The following is a 24,760-nucleotide window of genomic DNA, read 5'->3' on the forward strand; positions in this document are numbered from 1 at the left end:
GCGGGCCTGTGGGGGGTATTCATGTGATGCTCTGATTAGGTATTCATAATGCTGACAGGTCACTGATCCCTCACTGACCGGCCCCTAGTTTGCATAAGGAATACCTAACATACTGAAGAAAAAAGCAACCCTTCTGCAGCAGGTGCCAGCCATGACACCTTCTCGGCAGCATAATCACATGTTTACCGTCCCAGTAATTAATGTGGTTGATGTTATTCAAATAGAGAAAAAAAAAAAAACTATTTTGAAATGGCGTCTGTGTAGTAGCAGTTATCAGTTGTATATGTGATGTGATAGCTGCTGTTGCGCAGGCGCTGGCGGGACCAGCTTGCTGGAGAAGAGAAAAAAATCCTCCAAGATGGCACCAATGCCACAATTGTTTTGTTTTTTTTTACCAAATTCGCTAAATGCTAAAACTGACCTGCCATTATGATTCCCATGTCATTAGTTCGTAGATGCCATACATGTATAGGCTCATTTTAAATCCAAAGTTTTGAAGAAAAAAAAATGAAAGCGCCATTTTCCTAGAAATTGTAGTCTCTATTTTTCAGGATCTGGGGCCGGGTGAGGGCTTTTTTTTTTGTGCACCGAGCTGACGTTTTTTACATCATTTTGGGAGAGAGAAGTGGTTTTGTCCGCCTGTTTCATTTTATTGCAATGTTGCGTTGACAAAAAAAAACTTAATTCTTTCGGTTTTTTTTCTCATTTTGCTGTTAACCCATCAGATTAATTACTTTTGTAGCTTGATCGGCCGTTTCTGAACACTGCAATACCAGATATGTATTTTTGTTTTTTTTTTCTTGTTTTTTTTAATGGTTTTATTTTGAATGGGGCAAAAGGGTGGTGATTTAAACTTTTTATATATTTTTGAACCCCTTACTGCCATTGAACTGAATAGTACGTCCAGTGGCAGTACCCCCTCTTTGAGGTCTCCGGCGGTGAGCCCACATCAAAGCCGGGACATGTCAGCTTTTTGAACAGCTGACATGTGCCGGCAATAGGCACGGGTGGAATCGCGATCCACCCGCGCCTATTAACTAGTTAAATTTCGCTGTCAAACACGGACAGCGCCATTTAACGCGTGCGTCCGGTTATCGGGCTGGAAATACGCGCACCGCTGACCCCCGTTACGTGATCGGGGGTCATTGGTGCGTCGGCATATGGTTGTTGATTCTGGATTGCTATGACCGCCACTGTGTGGTCGGCACTCATAGCAATGCAGTAATTGTACTACAAACAGGCGATCTTGGCATTGCTTGTATGTAGCAGAGGCGATCAAGTTGTGGCAGCTTCTAGCCTCCCACGTATGGACTCCCTTGGCAACGTCCCACATCTGGTGGGAGTAGGTCATCATTAAGCCTCTGTGTGACTTCTTTGTCTCCCATCTAAAGAAATGTGTGGTAGGCCTCCAGATCTCTCTGCTTCATTAATTCTTTTTGAAAGCCATATCTTTCCATTACCCAAGGCAAGGAGAACTTGGCAACTCATTTGATACCGTCAGATAAACTTTTCATCCCATTAAATTAGAGTCTACTTTCCTCCCACCCCTCATCCCTAAAATCATGGCTACAAAAGATAAATCTTAACAGAAGATACACCGGGAATATAAGCAGCACTCCTCTTTTAAAAAGGATCTAGTCCTCCTGGTGCTTTAATAGATGCTGACTGCTGATAACATAGGTGAGGTAAGCCAGGATGTCAATCATCTCCCAATGCTGATGCCATCTCACAGACTTAACCTGTCCACCTCTGTTCTTTTGTATTGGAAAAAAAAAAATCTGTTTAATAAAGAGAATAAAAAGTTTTCATACCATAGCAAGACTTTTTTTTCTTTTTACATATTGTATTTTAAAGTACAATGTCGTAATGCTAAACCGCATAATCTTTTTATGCTGACTTCATGCTGCAAATCCACAGCAATTTACAGTATTAATGGATCCGGTTTTGAAAACTCACATCCATCAAAAAAAGTAAAAAAACAGAAATTGGAGAATGTTGCGGATCTTTGATTTTATACTATTGAAATATTGTGAATTTTCATCACCTTCAGTCTCAATTGGGGAAATCTGCATGTAACGCACTTATACTCCCCTATGGTGATGGCACCGTTCCAGTGTATGTATGGAGCCAGTGTATGTATGGAGCCAGTGACAGCAGTGTGAACACAGCCTAAGTGACATGTGAATGTTTGGACTGCTGCTTATATTGTGAGCAGTGTTGATGTAAGTATTAATCACCGTGAGGATTATAGATGGAGGCTCGATTACTTGCTATGAGAACAGATACTTATGGCTTCACGTGTTCCCTTGTGCCGTTAGTTTCAGGTTTTCAAGCATGCTGTCAGATCCTCTATAGAAAGAGCTCAATTAATCATCACAGACTATGCCCTCAGGTATACAGTGCGTTAGAAAGCAGCCAAGCGAGTGCTGCTCCTGGACATCTGTATTGTCCTTTTTTTCCAGGAGCTGTATTGTGCTACTATCTGGGGAGACGACTAGACACCGCATCAGCAGAGTAAGCTAAAAACATACATTTTCACAACAGACACACGCGTGTAATCTGTACCAAGCTCCGCAAGCCCTCATTATCCACAGCATTATAAATTCTTGCATTGTCACATCAGTGTTAACTGGTCCTGGATCAGAGATGACAGGACCTAGATGGCGAACAATGTAAATTCGCCCATTCCAAAAAGTCATGTTATCTCATGCCTTCTTCACAAGTAAAGCCACCTCTTACTCTGTGTGACCCATATCTTGTACCCTACAGTTTCTAATCTTCTAGGTCCGTGCATATGCCAGTTGTTTGCTACTGTATGAAGACTGACTTGTACTATTTAATAATATTTATTGCTTGCTTTTTCTTTTAGTATCCTACCCCGTTAGAGAAGAATGTAACTGCAGTTACAACTGTAGAAGAGCAAACAGGTGAGCATTTATAGCAATAAAAGTATCGTCACACAGAATATATCTAATATATAAAGCTCAAGTGTGTGTATGTCCGGGATAGGCATCCGCACCGTCGCAGCTACAGCCACAAAATTTGGCACAGTCACACGACTGGACCCCGAGAGTGTCCTAAGCTATGTTGTGAGGCGAAATTTTAACCCCACGCATTCCAATTCACCAAAAAATGTTGCCCCTATCTACATAATTGGGGAAAAAGTGTGTATCAACCCCCGGCCCTCATTATGATGTCATAATGGTTGCCATGGCGACGCTGATGTCATCGTAGGTTGCAAGCCCCGCTGCTCGTTATGTCATAATGGTTTAGTCTAGCCTAAAAGTTGGTGTGTACCGTATTTCTCCTTCGTCTCATTGGGGGACACAGATACTGTGGGTGTATGCTTCTGCCGCTAGGAGGCTGACACTAAGTGAAAAAAAGAAGTTAGCTCCTCCTCCGCAGTATACACCCTCGCCCCTATTGCGGGCGGAAATCAGTTTTTGCTTAGTGTCCTATGGAGGCACACACAGTCTGGATCTCTCCAGACTATTTTTTTTCCGGGAGTGGAAAATTGGTTCCGCCCTCGGGGCCGCATGTCACTTCCGGCAGCCCACCCCGCACTCGGCGGCGGAAAAAAAAAATCGAGGCTTCGGCGCACGATTTAAAGTAAGCATCCAGGTCGGGGGGCGCAAGACTGGGGTAAGTGCTGCCCGAGAGGCCATGCTAGGGAAAAACGAGGAGCTACCTCTTCCCCATATCCCCAGCAGCGGACAGATACACCATGTCCGAAGAAAGCAAAGACGTACAAGTTCTTTTACGCGGCATGCATCTCTTGTCAGACTGCGTTTCCGCGTGCGCAGAGCAGCGTTTATGCGAAGCCTGCAAATCCAAACGCGCCCAGGAGCCCTCCCCTGCGACCGCGACCAATGTGTCAAATCCCCCGGAGTGGGCCCGATCACTGTCACAGTACATGGTGTCGCCTACGAGAGCAATAGAATCCCTTCAAGCCCCAGATAGGGGCAGGGACAGTGTCGCCGCCTTTAGAGGGAACATTCACCTTACAGGAGCCTCCGGCCTGCAGGGGCCGCCCTCACTCCAGGCAGACCTGGGGGAAACAAATCCACACGGTGTCGCCCAGTCCATCCGGTGCCTTTGGCATCCGTAAGATCTGCTTCTCGCTCCCCGTCACCAGTGGTTGATAGCGAGCAGACCTCAGATTGCGACTCAGACAAGCCCATTGACCTGGACACTCCAGAGTCACGTGAAACGGTGGACAGCCTCATAGAAGCCATCAATCAGACCCTGGGGATTGAGGATGATACCGCAGCAGCTACGGAGCATAAAGTGGCATGTAAACGAGTGAAGCGGCCGCACAGATTTTTTTTCCTCTCACCCTGAGTTTGAGGACATAGTACAGCGGCACAGAGAACGTCCAAAAAGGCGTTTTTCTCGTGTTAAAGGGCACTCGAAACGTGTTATCCGTTTGCTCCGGACCTCCGTACACAATGGATGGAATCCTCGATAGTGGATCCTCCGGTTTCACGCCTGGCAACTAAGACCCTGTTATCTGTCCCTAGGGTTTCCTCGATTAAAGATCCCACGGACTGACTTATTGAGAGCCTAGCTCGTTCAGTATATGAGGCGTCAGGGTCTGCACTCACTCCCTCGTTCGCAGCCAAGGCTATGATATCATAGTCAGAAACATTAAACAAGGTCGCGCAGGAGCAGGATCTACCTGCAGAGATCTCGGAGGTCACAGGTCAGATGACGATAGCCGGAGATTATGTAATGAATGCGTTTTTGGATGCGACCAATTGTTCAGCACTTGCTGCCGCTAATGCAATCTCTATCTGAAGAGCCCTATGGTTGAGGACATGGCGGGCCGATTCTACTTCCAAGAAGTCCTTGACTTCCCTGCCTGATCAGTGCGGCCGCCTATTTTTGGATCAACTTATCTCCGACTCCACAGGAGTAAGGAGCGGGTTTCTCCCCCAACAGAAGGTTAGATCATTTTTTCGTCACCCGGTTCAGGCACGTTTTCGGGCCTTTCGCAGTGCCACCGGCCATTCTAGGCCGGGCGTGATGGCATTGGTCAGGTGGCGGCCGGTAAGCCGCCTGAGCCTGGTCCGGGACCCGAATAGGAGACGGTCTGGGGTCATGTGTTAAAAGACTCCGGGTGGACTACGGGGCCCAATTCCGCCACCTCAGGCCGCCTCAACCAGGATAGGGAGCGGCAGGTCATATAGAGCCAACCCATTGGGGAGAATGCATGCTCAAGAGGCCAGATCGAGGGGACCCAGATCCTAAGGATCATCGGCCAGATGACTCGATGTCTTTACCAGACGACACCAGCAAGTGGGCGGCTGCCTACTTTGTTTTCACCACGTCTGGGCCAACATCGCTCACGACGCATGGGTAAAAGTGTTGGTGTCCTCAGGTTACAAAATAGAATTTGCCAGATACCCTCCAAGAAGGTTTTTTTCCTTCCCGGCTTCCCTGGGTGGATACCCAGGTAAGGGCTCTATTGGGAGCCATCAAGTCGCTCCTGCACAACGGAGTCATTGTTCCAGTGCCGGAACATGGAAGAGCTCAGGGGTTCTATTCAAACCTTTTTGAGGTCCCCAAAAAGGATGGGTCTGTCAGGCCTGTTTTGGACCTAAAGCTTCTGAACAAATTCATCAGGATCAGACATTTCCGGATGGAGTCTCTCCGTTCAGTCATAGCGGTCATGGAACAGTGAGAATATTTGGCCTCAATTGAAAGCCATGATTCTTTTCTGCATATTCCCATTTTTTCCTCCTCATCAGAGGCGGCTACGCTTCGCCATCAGCGTTCAGCATTTTAAGTTCGTAGCGCTACCCTTCGGGCTAGCCACGTCTCCCAGAGTGTTCATAAAGGTTTTGACAATTGTCAGGGCCACACTGCATTCTCGAGGCATAGCCGTCTTGCCTTATCTGGACGACCTCTTGGTCAAGGGCCCGTCAATACGGGCAGGTGAAGAAGGTGTCAGCATCACGCTAGATACTCTTGCCGCTTAGATGGTTGGTCAGTGCAAAGAAATCATCCCTTGTGCCAGCTCAGAGGATGTCCTTCCTATGGATGATCTTCGACACTTGCTGAGGGTTGATAATTCTCCCTCAGGAAAGGGCGCTAGTCTCCGGCAGGGAGTCCGGACACTACGCCAACCAGTCCCTCATACCATCAGATCCGCGATAAGGATCCTAGGGAAAATGGTGGCAGCAATCGAAGCGATAACTTTCGTCCAGTTCCATCCTTCACCCCCTGCAGCACGCCTCGTGTCAGCCTGGGACAAGAATCCTTTCACGCTCAATCGGCAGTGCAGACTGGCCTCAAGTCAGGCAGTCGCTCGGATGGTGGATAACCAGTTCCTCTCTGGCCTATGTCATGGGCTGATAATGACAATTGACGTCAGTCTCCTCGGTTGGGGAGCGGTGTTTAGCCACCACACAACCCAGAAACTGTGGTCACCACAGGCGGCACGCCTCCCGATCAACTTATTGGGGGATACGAGCAATTCGGCTGGCTCTGCAGAGGTTTCATCACTTGCTAGCAGGCCGTCCCGTCCGGATTCTATCGGACATCGCCACGGCGGTGGTTTACATAATTCGTCAGGGGGGCACCCGCAGCAGAACAACCATGCGCGAGGTGGAGCACGTTCTTCAGTGGGCCGAAGCAAACCACTCAGTGATTTCGGCTGTCCAAATCCCGGGAGTGGAGAATTGGGCGACAGACTTCCTCAGCCGGCAGGGTCTTGCATCCGGAGAGTGGTCTCTACATCCCGAAGTTCTTCAACAGATTTGTCAACTGTGGGGAGCTCCAGATGTGGACCTGACGGTTTCCAGAGTGAATGCCAAGGTGCCCACATATGTCTCTCGGGCCAGGGACCCGCAGGCATTCGCGGGGGACGCGTTGCTTCTGCCATGGAACCAGTTTCGCCTCCCATATCCATTTCCCCCACTGCCACTACTCCCGAGAATCAGCAAAGGGATTAAGACGGAAGGGGGGCCGGCGATTCTGCTGGCCCCAGACTGGCCCCATCGAGCGTGGTACGCAGATCTAAGGCAGCTGCTCGCCGACGTTCCTGGGCGCCTGCTAGAGCGTCCAGATCTACCGTCTCAAGGGCCAATTTGCCTCCCGAACTCAGGGACCCTGTGTTTGCCGGCGGAGCCGTTGAATCTCGGATTCTAACCCAGGCAGGGTTCGGGAGCAAGGTGGTCGCTACAACGATTAGAGCCCGGAGGCCTGCTTCAGCATGAATTTACCACCACACCTGGAAGGTGTTCTTTGCTTGATGTCGAGGCGCGGTGTTTCTCCGCTAAGATTCTCGATCTCCAACATCTTGGTTTTTCTCCAGTCGAGCTCAGAGAGCCCGGATAGCTCAGTCATTAGAGCATTAGTCTCTGGCTTTGCCCCAGGTTTCCGCAGGAGACAAATGTCGGCCTTATCCGTCCTGTTCCAGTGCAGGGTTACTGCCAATTTGCAGGTGAAAACTTTTCATCCGGGGAGTGTTCCACTTGGTACCTCCCTATATGGCGCCGATGGACGCCTGGGTTCTTTACATGGTCTTAAGCGTTCTGCAGGAAGCTCCATTGGAACTGTTTCAGGATACCTTTCCTGGAAAAGTTGTTCCCCTAGTGGCCATCACTTCCATCAGGCGGGTTTCAGAGCTGGCGGCTCTATCCTGCCGAGCTCCGTTCCTCACTTTCCATAGGTATAAGGTGGTCCTCACACCAGCCCCTCTTTTTCTGCCGAAGGTCGTGTCCTCTTTTTCACATCAATGAAGATGTTGTTTTGCCTTCATTTTTTCCAGCACCGGTGCACCGTGTGGAAGAAGGCTCTTCACGCGTTAGACCTGGTAAGAGCCCTCCAGAGGTACGTGTCACGGACGGCACCCTTTCCTCAGACGGACACGCTGTTCGTGCTCCCTGAAGAACGCAGGAAGGGACTCGCTGCCTCAAAGTCTATCATAGCCAGATGGATTCGTTTGACTATTCAGGAGTCCTACTGCATTAGAGGCACGCCGATTCCAGCAGGGATCAGAGCACACTCTACTCGGGCAGTGGGCGCCTTTTGGGCGCTTCGGCATCAGGCTTCGACAGAACAGGTTTGCAAGGCAGCAACCTGCTCCAGCCTGGACACATTTGCCAAACGTAATATCCATGCTTAGGCCTCGGCGTATGCAAGCCTGGGTAGAAGGATTTTCCAAGCAACGGTGGCGCACCTTTAAACAGGAGGTGAATGTAGCTTGGATCGGTGAGTCAATCTCCCACCCAGGGACTGCTTTAGGACGTCCCACAGTATCTGTGTCCCCCAATGAGACGAAGGAGAAACATGGATTTTTGGGAGTACTCACCGTAAAATCCTTTTCTCCGAGACGCTCATTGGGGGACACAGCACCTACCCTATTGGCCAGTTGGCTCTTGTTTAAATGAATGTGTTTACTTATTTGAAATAAAGGTGGTGTTTTCCTTTGGACATGTTGTACCTGTATTAAGGCTGTTTTGTTGTCCTCCTACTGCTTTGGCACCAAACTGATTTCTGCCCGCAGTAGGGGCGAGGGTGTATACTGCGGAGGAGGAGCTAACCTCTTTTTTTTCACTTAGTGTCAGCCTCCTAGCGGCAGAAGCATACACCCACAGTATCTGTGTCCCCCAATGAGCGAAAGGATTTTACGGTGAGTACTCACAAAAATCCATGTTTCAGACTATAAGACGCACCAGACCATAAGGCACATCTAGGTTTTAGAGGAGGAAATTAGGAAAACAAATTGAAGCAAAAAATGTGGTCAATTCTGTACTTAATATCCCCTGTCCTGGTATATATATGGTCCCCCTCATCCCCGTCCTAATACACATGCCCCCCTCATCCCTATCCTGGTATTCATGGCCCTTCTTCCCTACCTTGGTATGCATGGCTCTCCTCATCCCTATTCTTATATGCATGGCTCTCCTCATCCCTATCCTGGTATGCATGGCTCTCTCATCCATATCCTGGTATGCATGGGCCTCTCATCCCTATCCTAGTATGCATGCCTCCTCATCCCTATCCTGATATGCATGGCTCCCTCATCCATATCCTGGTATGCATGGCTCCTCATCCCTATCCTAGTATGTATGCGTGGGCCCCAATCCCTATCCTGGTATGAGTGGGCCCCCATCTCGTCTTAGTTTGTATGGCCCCCATCCATATCCAGGTATGCAGGACCCCTATCTCGTCTTAGTATGCATGGGCCCAATCCTTATAATTGGACCCCACTCCCTTCCTGGTATGCATGGGCCTCTCATCCCTATCCTAGTATGCATGCTCCCTCATCCCTATCCTGGTATGCATGGCTCCCTCATCCATATCCTGGTATGCATGGCTCCTCATCCCTATCCTAGTATGTATGCGTGGGCCCCCATCCCTATCCTGGTATGCGTGGGCCCCCATCTCGTCTTAGTTTGTATGGCCCCATCCATATCCAGGTATGCAGGACCCCTATCTCGTCTTAGTATGCATGGGCCCAATCCTTATAATTGGACCCCACTCCCTTCCTGGTATGCATGGCTCCATCAGAAAACATTAAAAATGCAAAGAACTTTACATTTACCTTCCCAGCGCTCCCTCAGCATCTTACTCCGATGCCAACAGCTGCTTTATACTTGTAAACAGCGCATGACAGGGATGTCATGCGCTGCTCACAAGCAGAGCACAGCTGCCGGAATACTCACTGCTCTGCATGCCGGGACTCTGTGCACAGAGAGCAGTGAGAGTATTCATTGCTCTTCAGTGCAAAAACGGCGTGAAAGTGCAATAAGGACTGCGCTTGCTTCTGGTGGAGTACAAGGTTCTTTATTCAGCCAACGCGTTTCCTGAGCCTACTGGCTCACTTCATCAGGGCAGATTCGTGAAGTGAGCCAGTAGGCTCAGGAAACTCGTTGGCTGAATAAAGAACCTTGTACTCCACCAGAAGCAAGCGCAGTCCTCATTGCACTTTCACGCCGTTTTTGCAAATTTGTCCTAGGACCCTGTGCAGACTTGCTGCTGCTTCTCATGCGTTTATGGGTGTTGTGACTTCCTCACAACCCCAATAGGTGAGCACCTTCCTTTTTCTCTGTTAATGTGTTTTTTGATACGGATTTCACACAGTGGATGCGCCCTGTATTTTTCCTTTCAATTCATTGCTCTTCAGTAGCGCGCACAGTGTCACCCGGATCCTTCCTGCAGCTGCCGGGCAGTCACGTGTGCTGCTACTTGAGAGGTGAATATTCATTTCTCTTTAGCGGCACACATGACCATTCGGCAGCAGCAGGAAGCCAACAGCTTACACTCTGCGTGCTACTGAAGAGCAGTGAATACTCACTGATCTCTGCGCACACAGTCCCGGCGTCCAGAGCAGCGAGTATTCCGGCACCTGCCCTTCGTCTTATAAGCAGCACATGACGTCCCTGCCATGCGCTGCTTACTAGCATTAAGCAGCAGCTGGCAATGGAACGAGATGCTGCGAGGGAGCTGAGAAAAGGTAAGTGTAATGTTTCTTTTTTTTTTTTTTTTTTTTTAATATTTTCTGATGGGGCCATGTATACCTTGAACGGGATGGGGCCAATCATACCAAGACGCTATTCAAGAGAAATGAGTATTCATTGCTGCCCATGGGCGTGGAATGCAGTGAATAATAATTTCTCCTTAGCAGCAGGCACAGGAGTAGGTCGCTGCTCCGCCGAAACCGCTCCTCCACCTCCCCACCATAGCCAGAGCCGGCACATCTGTACTATAAGACGCACCCCACCCGTTTTCCTCCACATTTTTGGAGGAATAAAGTGCGTCTTATATTCCAAAAAATACGGTAAATCTGTTATAAGTATACACAAATAAACCTCTTGGCTTTAAATCATTTTTGTTAGATTAAAAATAAAGATTAATCTCGTTTTGTAGATAGTGAAAAGAAAACACATAAGTCTTAAGTGTTTTTTTTTTTTTTTTCCAGGATCCCTCTTCCTAGGTTACGGCAGCTATACAAAAAAAAGTACTATTACCTTCCCCAGGCCCAAAGGTGGCTCCTCACCTCTGCCCCGTCATGAACAAACAATAAATTGCATACTTGCTTCTTTTAACAGGCACTGTCTGGCCATACCCTTCTATGAAGATGGAAATAATTCTTTATTCACAAAATCCAGCCATGTGTTTCCATAAGAGTTATTTTTGGAAGGCAGTACAGTCATGTGTAGTTACAATGAAGGATATTTAATGCTAATTCCTGTCTCTCCCTTTTTGAAAACCAGACCCTGGTACAGGCATTGTGTATAGAAGAAGAATTGCTACCTGCAATAATATCATTCCATCCTTTCTGAGAAAGGTAACTCATTTTTTTAAAATATTTATACTCTATATATTTATGCATTTCTGGTCAATAGTACATGATAAAGGGAAAAACAGTGGCACTCAGCAAATTAAGTTATCTTGTTTTATTCACATCACCATTTAGACAAATGCAGTATATGGCTGTGGAGGAGAGCTGGAAATGCTAAGGTGATGGCTGTTTCACGCACTTTCCTACTATCCTGGATTCTTGACGCTCCTTAGACTGGGTTCCCACGATCCAGAACTAGCAGCCCATTGGACGCAGTGTATTTTCTTATTTTTTTTATATTGAACGCAGGTAAATCCGCATGTGTTCACTGATCCATGAGGATTTACTGCATCCAATACACTCTGTTGATGTGACTCTAGTCTCCGTAAGAGAAATTGACATGCTGTGGTCTGGAAAGAAGCGCCGCATGTCAGTCTCCACCACTTAGCAATAGTGTAAACATTTTGATACAGAAAAGCATAATTATAACATCAGACAAAATACATTATAGAAGTAATAATTTACCAGTGTGGTTTTCACAACGAGAGTCGAGGAATATTTTTAACCCCTTCACGACCCTCGCCGTACTAGTACTTCTCTGCGGTAACTGCATTTCCGACCAGAGCAGTACTAGTACGGCGGCCCGAGCACCGCGGCTTCACGCTAAGCGCCGCGGTGATCGGGTGCGGGTGTCAGTTGTATGTGACAGCTGACACCCCGCAGCAACTCCCACATTCAGTGCTAGCACCGATTGTGGGCATTTAACCCCTTGCGTAGGGAGGGGGCTCCCTGCTCTCCCAGCTGGACAACGTGATGCTATCGCGTTGTTCCTGTGGTCTCCATGGCGACCCCCCGACTCCAAGATGGCCGCGGGGTCCTTCCGGGTCCTTCAGTGAGGTGGCTGAGAGCAGGCGCTGGCAAGCCTCCTACACTGCCTGTCATATCGCTGATCTAACACAGTGCTATGCAAAGTGTCTGATCAGCGATCTGACTTTATATAGTAATGTCCCAACTTGCGACTATGTTAATAAGGTTAAAAAAAATAAATAAAGGTGCTCCTTCCCTTCCGAGCTCTGCCATGCACCCAAACAGTAGTTTACCCCCACATATAGTGTATCCGCGTACTCAGGACAAATTGTACAACAACTTTTGGGGTCCATTTTCTCCTGTTACCCTTTGGAAATTAAAACAAATAGGATCTGAAGTAAATTTTTTGTGAAAAAAAGTTAAATGTTCATTTTTTTTTTTTTATAAACATTCCAAAAAATCCTGAAGGGTTAATAAACTTCTTGAATGTGGTTTTGAGCATCTTGAGGGGTGCAGTTTTTAGAATGGTGTGAGAAATCGCTGGTCAACTTTTAACCCTTATAACTTTCTTACAGAAAAAATTTTGGTTCCAAAATTGTGCTGATGTAAAGTAGACATGCGGGAAATGGTATTTATTAACTGTTGTACGTTATGACTCTCTCATTTAAGGGCATAAAAATTAAAAGTTGGAAAATTGTGAAATTTGTAAAATTGTTGCAAAATTCCAGTTTTTCCCCAAAAAAACGCGTCATATCGAAGAAATTTTACTGCTGTCATAAAGTACAATATGTCACGAGAAAACGTTTTTAGAATCAGCGGGATCCGTTGAAGCGTTCCAGAGTTATGACCTCATAAAGAGACAGTGGTGAGAATTGTAAAAATTGGCCATGTCAGAAAGGTGAAAAAAGACTGTCGTGAAGGGGTTAATGGAACCTGTCACCAGGTTTTCTCTATATAAATTTGCCACCACCTTTTAAGGCCTTTTTTATTGTATTCTAGTAAGCTGTACCCAAGTCCCCCAATCCTCTCCTATATGGCACAAATAAAGACCTTTTATTATCCCACCATATGGAGTGTTCCGGTCCAATGGACATTGCTGGTCTTGATCCGGTGCCTCCTCTCTCATCACAGTTGCCGCCGTCCTGTTTGCGTCATGCGTCATACGTCACCTGTCTCCTAATCACATTCCTGTGCAGGCGTACTTCACTCTGCGCTGCTGAGGCCTTAACAGAGTACTGTAATGCGCATGCGTTGGCTTTACTTTCAGGTCATCTGTGCTCTTTGACCATTCCCTGCTTATACAGTATTCTGCTCTACCCTCACCAGAGCAAAGAGAATTGCATCTGCACAGAAGCGTAATTGGGGAGCCACCATAATTTGCAAAATAAATCTTGCCAAATCTGACAAGGTGATTTTCTGGATTTGTTTTCTCACTTTCACTCTTAGTTGTGGTCTACCTATGATGCCTGTAGACTGCGAACCCTCGCGGGCAGGGTCCCCTCACCTTATGTACTTGTGTGTCCCTTGTCTTACACATGTTTATTATACTTGTCTAGATTTCCCCTTTTCACATGTAAAGCGCCATGGAATATTATTCCATGGCGCTATATAAATGCATAATAATAATGCCAATTACAGGCCTCTCTTCTTTTAAGTGGGAAAACTTGCACATTTGCTGGCTGACTAAATGCTTTTTTCGCCCCTGTACAAGGAATGTCAGGTAAGGTCAGTTAGGGCAAAAGTGAGCAAAACGGCCGTCCCTTTTTTCCAGCTTCCGTCCCAAGCTGTATATTTGTTTAAAACGCAATGTGAGTAAAAAAAAAAAAAAAAATTAAGAATACTGGCAGTGGCTCCTGGTGTGTTTTTTTTTTTTTTTTTTTTTTTTTTTTTTTTCTCTTTGTGCAGTATTGCTAACAGTTGAATTGCTTAGGTTGAGCACCACAGTCATTAACCCCAACTGTAGAAGACGATTTCCTCACTGAAGATGTTACACTCTTTGAGTAGTGCTAGTTATAGGTTTTTGATGGTATACATATGAAATCTTTTTTTATTTTTAGATAAACCAAGTCACTTTTAACACCATAATACATGGATTTTTTCCTGATGTCTTAAAAAGTGAAACTGTTTACCATAGTCTCCTACTCCATAGGCTCCAGTCACTAGGCTTTAAGGACATCACTCTCTCCTGGTTCTCTTCCTATCTCTCTGACCGCTCCTTCAGTGTTTTGTTCTCTAGCTCCACGTCATCTCTTCCTCTCGCTGTTGGGGTACCTCAGGGCTCAGTCCTTGGCCCCCTTCTCTTCTCTATCTACACAGCCCCAATTGGACAGACCATCAGCAGATTTGGCTTCAGTACCATCTTTATGCTGATGACACACAACTATACACGTCATCCCCTGACCTTACCCCCGCTGTACTAAAGAACACCAGTGACTGTCTGTCCGCAGTCTCCAACATCATGTCCATTCTCGATCTGAAACTCAACCTCTACAAAACTGAACTTCTTCTGCTCCTGCCGTCTACTAACCTCCCTAAATCTGACATTTCCCCCTCTGTGGGTGGCACCATAATAACACCCCGGCAGCAGGCGCGCTGTCTGGGCGTTATGTTTGACACCAATCTCTCCTTCACATCCCATCTATAATTTCTTGCCCGCACTTGCCGCTTACACCTAAAGAACATCTCCAGAATTCTCCCTTTTCTCACTATGGAAACAACAAAAACCCTCACTGTCGCCCTGATCCACTCCCGCCTGGTCTACTGCAACGCTCTATTAATTGGCTTCCCCATTACTCGACTTTCCCCTCTCCAGTCCATACTTAATGCAGCAGCCAGGGTCATCCATCTGGCTAATCGGTACTCGGACGCATCCGCTCTTCGCCAATCATTACACTGGCTGCCCATTCATTATAGGATCCAATTCAAAGTACTTGTTCTCACCCACAAAGGTCTCCACAGTGCGGCACCCCCCTACATCTCCCTCATTTCTGTCTATTGGCCTAGCCGACCGCTGCGCTCTGCAAAAGACTTTCGACTAACCTCTGCAGTAATCCGCACCTCCCACTCCCGACTCCAAGACTTCTCCCGCACTGCGCCAATCCTCTGGAATGCTGTACCCCAGAAATTAGGACTATCCACAATTTGCACAGTTTTAGGCGCTCCTTCAAAACACATCTGTTCAGAGCAGCCCATCACGTTCACTAATCAAAGTCATTTTATGTGTAAGTGTGCATATGTCACCCATTCACTGTCTCTATCCCCCACCTTCTGAAGATGGCTAGACCATCATTGTAAATACACACCTGTACTTTGTATCTCCCCCACCTCATTGTAGATTGTAAGCTCTCACGAGCAGGGTCGTCTTATTTTGCTTTAATTATTGTATTGTTAACGTTGTTACTTATGACTTGTGTTTTGAAACTGTTAAACTGTAAAGCGCTGCGGAATATGTTGGCGCTAAATAAGAATTATTATTATTATTATTATTATTATTATTATTATTATTATTATTATAATTAGAAAACAACTTAAATCAATCTGTCATGGTGAAGCATCCATTCACCAATAAGTGTACATCCTCTCCGTGTAATAGACATGTAATGTGACGACCAACAGATGTTGTCTGTCCTGTGTAAGGAAGAGCCATGATATGCAGCGTACAATGTGCAGGCATACAACTTCTGTTTGACTTTTTCTTTCATGCACCATCAGCCCAGAGAGAGTGGATTCTCAAGGTAGGAGAATTGTGCCGCTACCATTTGCTGAGTTCTGCGTGTTAAATTGTCTTGCATGCAACTGCTGGCAAAAGGGGGGTGTTTTGCAATCCATCATTTTCAATGGGCTATAACCAGCTGGAAGCAACTCCAAATGAATCATGGAATGGGCAGATAATTTACTTAGCTTTTTAGCAGTAAAGGGAATCTGACTATGGACTAAGCATTTTGCATAAATGTTTAAACATTTGCTTGACCTCGCCATCATTTATTAAGGTCATTGAGTGCATATGAATACCAAGCGCTAACAGCAGTCAGTCAGCTTTCATCATTGCTTAACTATTAATCCTCGAGCCTAATTACAAGGATTAATACAGATTCTTTTTTTTTTTTTCTGACATCTCGTATTGCAGCAGGTCACACATTTTGCTTTTAGAAAGCGCCTATCTTCCGGACTGTACTTTACAATGTCCTGTTTGTTATTTGAGAAATAAATTAGTAAAGAATGAAGTGACATACATGCAATGTACTTCAGAGCACTGATGGCCGTGCATACGTCCCAGAGGACCACTAATAACAGAATAACTTGTGTTGTGTGCATCATCGGATGTCCAAAATACACCATACCTAGAGCAAGTTGTGCTCACAGCACTGGTTGTTTTATATTGGGCCTTAAAAAAGTCACTTTTTTTTTTTCTTTTGAAATGTATTGTATCGAAACCACATTGAAAGAACGCTTTGGGCTTCACTCAGTTCTACGCTCCCACGATAAACTTTTGGTGCATTTTTGATGTTGCAGATTTTCTGCACCATTTCTGCACCTATTAGGTAAAATAGATATCTAAAGAAGCACAGCACTTTCCCTTTTAAATGCGCAGCCAAAAACTGATAGCAGAACGTATAATTGTGCCTTTAAAATAAGTGCAGTTTATTAGATTGATCATATCCGACCTCATTCTGACGTTCACCCTTTTTCTCGTATGTGAAAAAAATGGAACAATTTCTTTTACCCCTTTCCGAACTGTCAGTTTCACATTTTGCGCCTTTATTTATTCCTCCTCTTATTCTAAGAGCCGTATCGTTTTTTCTTATTTTTCCATCGACATAGCTGTATGAGGGCCACTCTTTTTTTTTTTTTTTTTTCCCCAAAAAGTTGTACTTTTGAATGACACTCTTAATTTTTTCATGTAATGTACTGTAAGGCTGCGTTCACACGTTCAGGTTTTCTCGCTGCGGTTTTTAGCACAAAAAATAGCATCCTTTGGGATTCCACAATTCTGTACTAATGCTGCGGATTTTCCCGCGGAAAAATACGCAGCATGCTCATTAATTTGCGGAATTGTGGCGATTCCGCCCACATAGGAATGCATTGTTCTGCTTACTTTCTGCATGTGGATGTGCCCACCATGCGAAAAGTAAGCCGAACATTTGCGGATGGTGCCCACGGTCCAGAGGAGACTGTCCTCCGGGCTCTGGGTACCATATCCCTATAAAAAATAGAATTAAAATAAAAAATTGGGTTATTTTCACCTTCCGACGTCCCGCGCAGCGTCCCCAGGCTTCAGCGATACACGTGGCAGCTCCCGTTCCCAGTAATGTATTGCGATGACCTATGCTGACGTCGCGTCTCGCAAGACCGCGACGTCATCAAAGGTCATTGCCGCAATGCATCACTGGGAGCGGGAGCTGTCGGAGCATTGCGGCCGCCTGGGGACGCTGCTTTGAATTCTGAAGGTGAATATAACACGATTTATTTATTTTTTTAAATTATTTTTAACATTAGATCTTTTTACTACTTATGCTGCATAGGCAGCCTCAATAGTAAAAAGTTGGTCACACTAGTCAAACACTATGACTGTTTGACGAGTGTGACCAACCTATCAGTTCTCCAAGCGATGCTACAGATCGCTTGGAAAACTTTAGCATTCTGCAAGCTAATTATGCTTGCAAATTGCTAGTTTTTCCGCAGGAAAATCGTGGGAATATAAAATAAGGTTTTACCGTGGAATGGAATTCCGGAATTCTCGTGGTAACTTCCGCGGGAATTCCGCTACGTGTGAACCCCGCCTTAATCGTGTAATAAAAATTCCAAGTGAGGATAAATACAGGAATAAGTACAATTGTTTTTTTTTTTTTTTTATTGGCAGTAAAAAAATAGGACATTTGTAAAAATAAATGAATAAAGAAATGGCTTTTCTTTTTCCGAGAGCCATAACGTTTGTCAATTTTCAGGTAATGGAGCTGTGTCAGGACTTGTTCTTAGTGCCCTGAGCTGACATTTTTGTTAGTATCATTTGGGGGAAGATACAATGTTTTGATCTCTCCAAATTGCATTTTATTGTGCTTTTGCGATGGTTGAAAAAAATTGCAATCTGGCATTTTGATCTTTTTTTCCCTTGTTACGCTGCTTACCGAGTGAGTTAATGAATTTTTATATTTTGATGGATTGGACTTTTCTAAATTATTTTTAATGGTGGAAAAGAGGAAATGGAGCGTGATATAGATATATAGATAGATAGAGATGTTTGTGTGTATGTCTATAGATAACAACCTTCCTCAGAAACTCAATGGGGCTATGGAGAACAACATTGGAAGTCAACGCAAGACAACTAGCACAAGTGACCATCAAATGCGGCATATACCAAGGTGATGCACTGTCCCCATAGCTGTTCTGCATAGGCTTGAACCCCCTCAGTCAGATAATTAGAGTCTGGCTATGGATACAATTTCAAGGGTGGAAGCACCATCAGCCACCTCCTCTACATGGATGACATAAAGCTGTATGCAAAAACTAGGAGACATCAATTCACAGATCCACCTAACAAGGATCTACAGTGAAGACATCAGGATGTCCTTCAGACTGGAGAATCTTGTGGGACTTCAACATCAAGACAGATAAGCAGGTGTTGGCTAACCAACCAGACATTGATAATAGACAATGATCAGAAGACATCAATGATAATACATGCGGTAGTGCTAAGTGACAGTAACATCAGAAGGAAGGAATATAAGAAGCTGGAGAAATACCAGGGCCTCAAAGGAGAACTGGAGAAGATGTGGAAGGTGAAGGCAACAGTGATTCCTGTGGTGATAGGAGCACTTGGAGCAGTGACCCCCTAAGTTGGAAGAATGACTACAACAGATCCCAGAAAGCATCATCTGAGCTCTCTGTCCAGAAAAGCGCAATACTGGGAACAACTAAGATTCTGCGCAGAACCCTCAAACTCCCAGGCCTCTGGTAGAGGACCTGAGAATGACAAAGGACAACAAAGACCACGCCCATTGAGGGGCGAGAAGGAAGTTTTATATATATACAGTCATATGTAAAAGTTTGGGCACCCCTATTAATGTTAACCTTTTATAACAATTTTGTTTTTTGCAACAGCTATTTCAGTTTCATATATCTAATAACTGATGGACCCAGTTATATTTCTGGATTCAAATGAGGTTTATTGTACTAACAGAAAAAGTGCAATCTGCATTTAAACAAAATTTGACCGGTGCAAAAGTATGGGCACCCTTATCATTTTCTTGATTTGAACACTCCTAACTACTTTTTACTGACTTCCTGAAGCACTAAATTGGTTTTGTAACCTCATTGAGCTTTGAACTTCATAGCCAGGTGTATCAAATCATGAGAAAAGGTATTTAAGGTGGCCACTTGCAAGTAGTTCTCCTGTTTGATTCTCCTATGAAGAGTGGCATCATGGGCTCCTCAAAACACCTCTCAAATGATCTGAAAACAAAGATTATTCAACATAGCTTTTCAGGGGAAGGATACAAAAAGTTGTCTCAGAGATTTAACCTGTCAGTTTCCACTGTGAGGAACATAGTAAGGAAATGGAAGAACACGGGTACAGTTCTTGTTAAGCCCAGAAGTGGCAGGCCAAGAAAAATATCAGAAAGGCAGAGAAGAAGAATGGTGAGAACAGTGAAGGACAATCCACAGACCACCTCCAAAGATCTGCAGCATCATCTGGCTGCAGATGGTGTCACTGTGCATCGGTCAACAATACAGCCACTTTGCACAAGCAGAAGCTGTATGGGAGAGTGATGCGAAAGAAGCCGTTTCTGCAAGCACGCCACAAACACAGTCGCCTGAGGTATGCAAAAGCACATTTGGACAAGCCAGTTACATTTTGGAAGAAGGTCCTGTGGACTGATGAAACAAAGATTGAGTTGTTTGGTCATACAAAAAGGCGTTATGCATGGAGGCTAAAAAACACAGCATTCCAAGAAAAACACTTGCTACCCACAGTAAAATTTGGTGGAGGTTACATCATGCTTTGGGGCTGTGTGGCCAATGTTGGCACCGGGAATCTTGTTAAAGTTGAGAGTCGCATGGATTCAACTCAGTATCAGCAGATTCTTGACAATAATGTGCAAGAATCAGTGACGAAGTTGAAGTTACGCAGGGGATGGATATTTCAGCAAGACAATGATCCAAAACACCGCTCCAAATCTACTCAGGCATTCATGCAGAGGAACAATTACAATTACTTTTAACAATTTTAACAATTACAATTACTTTTATATATATATATATATATATATATATATATATATATATATATATATATTTTATGTAATTCCCTTGTAATGTTTTCATTTCCTGTTCTGTCCAGATGTCACCGTATCCCAGAATTCCACGCGGAGGAAGTTCACCAACCGCCATATTGGGACTCCCAAGTGATGGGTGTCTCAATATGGAAACTGCTGTTGGTACCAACCTTTTGCCTGGTACCACCAGCGAAACACCGTCACAACACACACACACTCTATGCGCCATATGCACCACACACACACACACACACACACACACACACACTCATACACTCGCGCGCTCTCTCTAGCGCTCTCTCTCGCGCTCACACATTCACGCAGCCTTTTGCGCGGTACTACCAGTGGAATACCGTTGCATTGCACCTGCTCGAATTACGCACAGGCGCAGCAAATCATTCGGCTGATCCCGGCGGCAGATGCGCGACGTGTCTACAGGCAGAAGAAGCCGGTCACATTAAAGAGGTTTTCCCATGAACAAACGTTCATTTTAAAAATTGTCTGTGTCTGACAGTGTACGGAGCATACCACATCTCCTGGGCAGGGGAGGAAGCAAAAGACAATACTGACATCATAGCAGGGAATCACAGAGGATTAATTTTGTGAGGTAAAATATTTCACTGACTGTTTTTTAAACAATATTTTACCGGAAGAGGACGAAAACGGCTCTCCACTGACCCGGATGACCGTCCTCTTATTCGAATGTCACTCAGCAACCGCAGGATGACATCAAGTGACCTACAAAAGGAATGGCAAATGGCAGCTGAGGTGAAGTGCACGGCAAGAACAGTTCATATCAGGCTCCTGAAGGCATGGCTCAAGTCACGTGAAGCTAGAAAAAATCCTTTCATCAATGAGAATCAAAGGAGAGCCAGGCTGAAGTTTGCCAAAAACCATAAGGATTGGACCATAGAGGACTGGAGTAAGGTAATCTTCTCTGAGTTTAGTTTTCAGATTTGCCCAACACCTGGTCAGCTAATGGTTAGACAGAGACCTGGAGAAGCGTACAAGCCACAGTGTCTTGCACCCACTGTGAAAATTTTGTGGAGGATCGGTGGATGAAGGACCACCGCATAAAATCCCTGTCATGGCCAGCCCAATCTCCAGACCTGCACCCCTTTGAAAACCTCTGGAATGTAGTCAAGAGGAAGATGGATAGTCTTAAGCCATCAAGCAAGGAAGAACTGCTGACATTTCTGTACCAGGAGTGTATAAGGTCACCCAAAAGCAGTGAGAGAGACTGGTGGAAAGCATGCCAAGATGCATGAAAGCTGTGATTAAAAATCATGGTTATGCCACAAAATATTTCTTTCTGAACTTTTCCTGAGTTAAAACATTAGTATTGTTTCTAAATGATTATGAACTTGTTTTCATAGCATTATTTGAGGTCTATAAGCACTGCATTTTTTATTATTTTGTCCATTTCTCACTTTCTTAAAATAATGTCAGTAGTTTTATAGAATAAAAGAGCAACTTACATTTTACTCAAATGTACCTATATAGAGAAAAATCAGACAAAATGGAAATTTTGCAGTGGTCTCGTGTGTGTGTGTGTATATGTGTAATATATATATATATATATATTTATATAAAAAAATTTACATACACACACGCTGGTGTGGCAGGTTCGGCGGTGGTGCTCGTGGCTCCGCCGGCATCTTGTGAAAGCCCGGAGGCCCCGCACATCCATTGCTGCGATGCGGTGGCTTCTGGGAAAATGGCCACCAGGGGCGGTGCATGCTCAGATTGCGATCTCCTCACAAGATCTCGGGAGACGAGATCTCAATCCGAGCATGCTCCACCCCCGGCGATCATTTTCCCGGAAGCCACCGCATTGCAACAATGGATGTGCGGGGCCTCCGGGCTTCCACAAAATGGAGCCCCCCCGCACCACAGAACACCACCACCGAACCTGCCGCACCAGCCTGCGAAGGGAGTGTGGTCATTGCCCGTCAGCGTCTGACTTGGACCGTCGCAGAATCGACCGATTCCTGCTGCCACCACAGTATTTGTAAGTATATTCAGACTATAACACACCCTCATTTTCCCCAAAAAATCTTATAGGTATAGTCTGATAAATGCATGTAATTTTTTTATTTCATTTTACGCATCCTTTTATAACATTTTTTGTAAGTCTTCTTCGGAGACTTGTACCTGCGATCATCTAACCTCTTGTACTATATACAGTGATACCAAAGTATTGGGCAGCATGGTGTCTTAGTGGTTAGTATTGTTGCTTTGCAATGCTAGAGTCTTGTGTTCTCTCCGTGCTTTGTTGGGGGGGGGGGGGTTCCATCCAGGTACTCCAGTTTCCTTCCACACTCCATAGGCTTACTGATGGTATTAAACGTAATATGGACAAATCTTTACTACCCTGCTAAGTGTGGTTCATAAACTACTGTCATGAACCTTATCATGGTCCCATGTCAGACAAATGGTAGCCCTCACAAGTAGGTCCTGATTTTTATTCGAAGCTTCAGGAACATTTCTGGTCATCTGATAACTTTTAAGACCAACTGTTTCACTTAGGCCATGTTCACACGTTCAGTATTTGATCATTTTTTTACATCCGTATGTGTAAGCCAAAACCAGGAGTGGGTGAAGAATACAGAAGTGGTGACGTGTTTCTATTATACGTTTCCTCTGATTGTTCCACTACTGGTTTTGGCTTACAAAGAGTGATACCAAATACTCAATGTGTGAACATGGCTTTAAAGTAAGACCAACATTTCGGGTGTAGCAATGTGGCCTCAATTAGTTGGCTAATTGGTAATACTCCCATATAAGCTAGGCCTACACAGAAAGTGCTTAAATTGGAAGGGGGGAATGTATGCAAGTGTGGCCCGGTTACCGAGTGAATACTTGCAATTACTTACACTAGCTAATGCTTACTTGCAGGAAGTCATATTTCTAATTTAGAGTGTTAATCATTTTCCGGAGAGATCTGCATGCTGTGTGTCCTGCAGAAATGTTGTTTGTTTCCACGTGCCGTCACACTATAGTGTTCCCTAATAAATGAATAGAGAACTGTCGGGATCTGTTTAACAATTATTATCGCTTTATTTTTTTCCTAAAGCCGGCGTGTAACTAAGCATTGTGACCAGTAAAGGGCAGTAAAACGAGTGGGAAGCTCAGAAAGCCTCAGTACTATTGTGATAAAGACCTTGGAAATCAATGTGCTCGATATGTTTAAATGGCTCGCATTTATCACCATACATTTCCAGGCTTTTCAATTCTCAATCCTTTTTGTTTGGGCTTGTTTTTGTGATTTCTTTTGTGCGCTCTGCATCCTCGTTCCCTGGGCTTTGGTAAGTTCTGCACATACACACATTGCTTTTGATATAAATTCATCTTTTTTTTTTTTGTTTTTCTTTTGAGAAGAGCATCATAAATCCAATGATGACAATAAACCATCCACTTAGATGTAAAATCTTCATGGATTCCAGGATAATTTTGAAAGAACATTTGTTAAAAAAGACAAATAGAATTTTTTTTTCAAAGTAATTTACTTTTGAGTTTGTACATGGTCGTTTGCTTTTCTGATTTTTCATTCTTGTGGGTCTGCTAGGACAAAGGTAGCATGGCTGTATTGTTTACAAGGCACTTATTAAGCGATGTGGAAGAGATGTTATAACCATCTTCTCTATGGGGAAAGAATTTCCCATTCTGCTGCAGTTGTATGCAGACAGGCCGGTGGATAAAGAAAGTGGTCTCATTTATCAAAACAAAAATGCCCTTGCAGCCTGTAATAACAAGTCACAGTGCAATTTTCATTTTCCAACAGTTTAAAAAGTGACTAAACTTTTGAAATATTCTTTGTTATAGCCACTGTGCATTAGTGGTGCTTGATGGTGATCTATGGTATAAGATTCCCCCACACCAATCAGTTTGACTAAGGATCAAAAACTCAGTCAGTAGAGCGATGTTCAGCTCTGCTTGTGGATAAGATGAGCCCCTCTGTCCTTAGTGGGGGTCTCACAACCTGGATTCCCACAGTTCATCACTGCTAAACAAAGGCAATGACCTGTCAAAAAACTTCTAAAGAAAACCTGCCATTAGATTCATGTTGCAATTGCAGTCAGTCATGTGTTGCTTGTTTCAGAGAAAACATAGTTTGAAAATACAGCCATGGACTGTAGGGAGAGACCTGCCATGTCCAGCGTGCTCCCTGGCTGACTTCTCTTCACTCAAGTTGATTGACAAGTGTCTGGCATGTGTTTATGTGGTGAGAGACTTGTCAATCAGCTTGGGTAGGGAGGAGGCGGCCAGGGCCCACACCCAACTAATCAGGTCTGTCCCCGGCCGGCTTTTAAAACTGTTTTCAGAGAAAAACATATCTGGTTCAATCTTGCAGCCTGTCTCTGATTCATTCTGTCAGTGGTTTGGG

General features: G+C 44.9%; 1 protein-coding gene across 3 annotated transcripts in view; it reads left to right on the forward strand.

Moving 5' to 3' along the window:
• The window catches only part of PRELID2 (PRELI domain containing 2), a 148,894-nt gene that overhangs the window by 39,717 nt on the left and 84,417 nt on the right, over nt 1-24,760 (forward strand). Inside the window, exons 1-3 of one of the 3 annotated variants that reach the window (XM_073575268.1) lie at nt 2,144-2,514; nt 2,870-2,927; nt 11,226-11,299. In XM_073575268.1, coding sequence (XP_073431369.1) covers nt 2,383-2,514; nt 2,870-2,927; nt 11,226-11,299 — 264 coding nt within the window. In that variant the 5' untranslated portion in view covers nt 2,144-2,382. Of the gene's footprint in view, nt 1-2,143; nt 2,515-2,869; nt 2,928-11,225; nt 11,300-24,760 lie in introns of those variants that run through there. The other 2 variants (XM_073575266.1, XM_073575267.1) reach the window with 2 other exon arrangements.

Source organism: Dendrobates tinctorius, unplaced genomic scaffold (genome assembly GCF_039654945.1).
Source record: "Dendrobates tinctorius isolate UK_male_01 unplaced genomic scaffold, ASM3965494v1 ptg000043l, whole genome shotgun sequence".
NCBI classification, from domain to species: domain Eukaryota; kingdom Metazoa; phylum Chordata; class Amphibia; order Anura; family Dendrobatidae; genus Dendrobates; species Dendrobates tinctorius.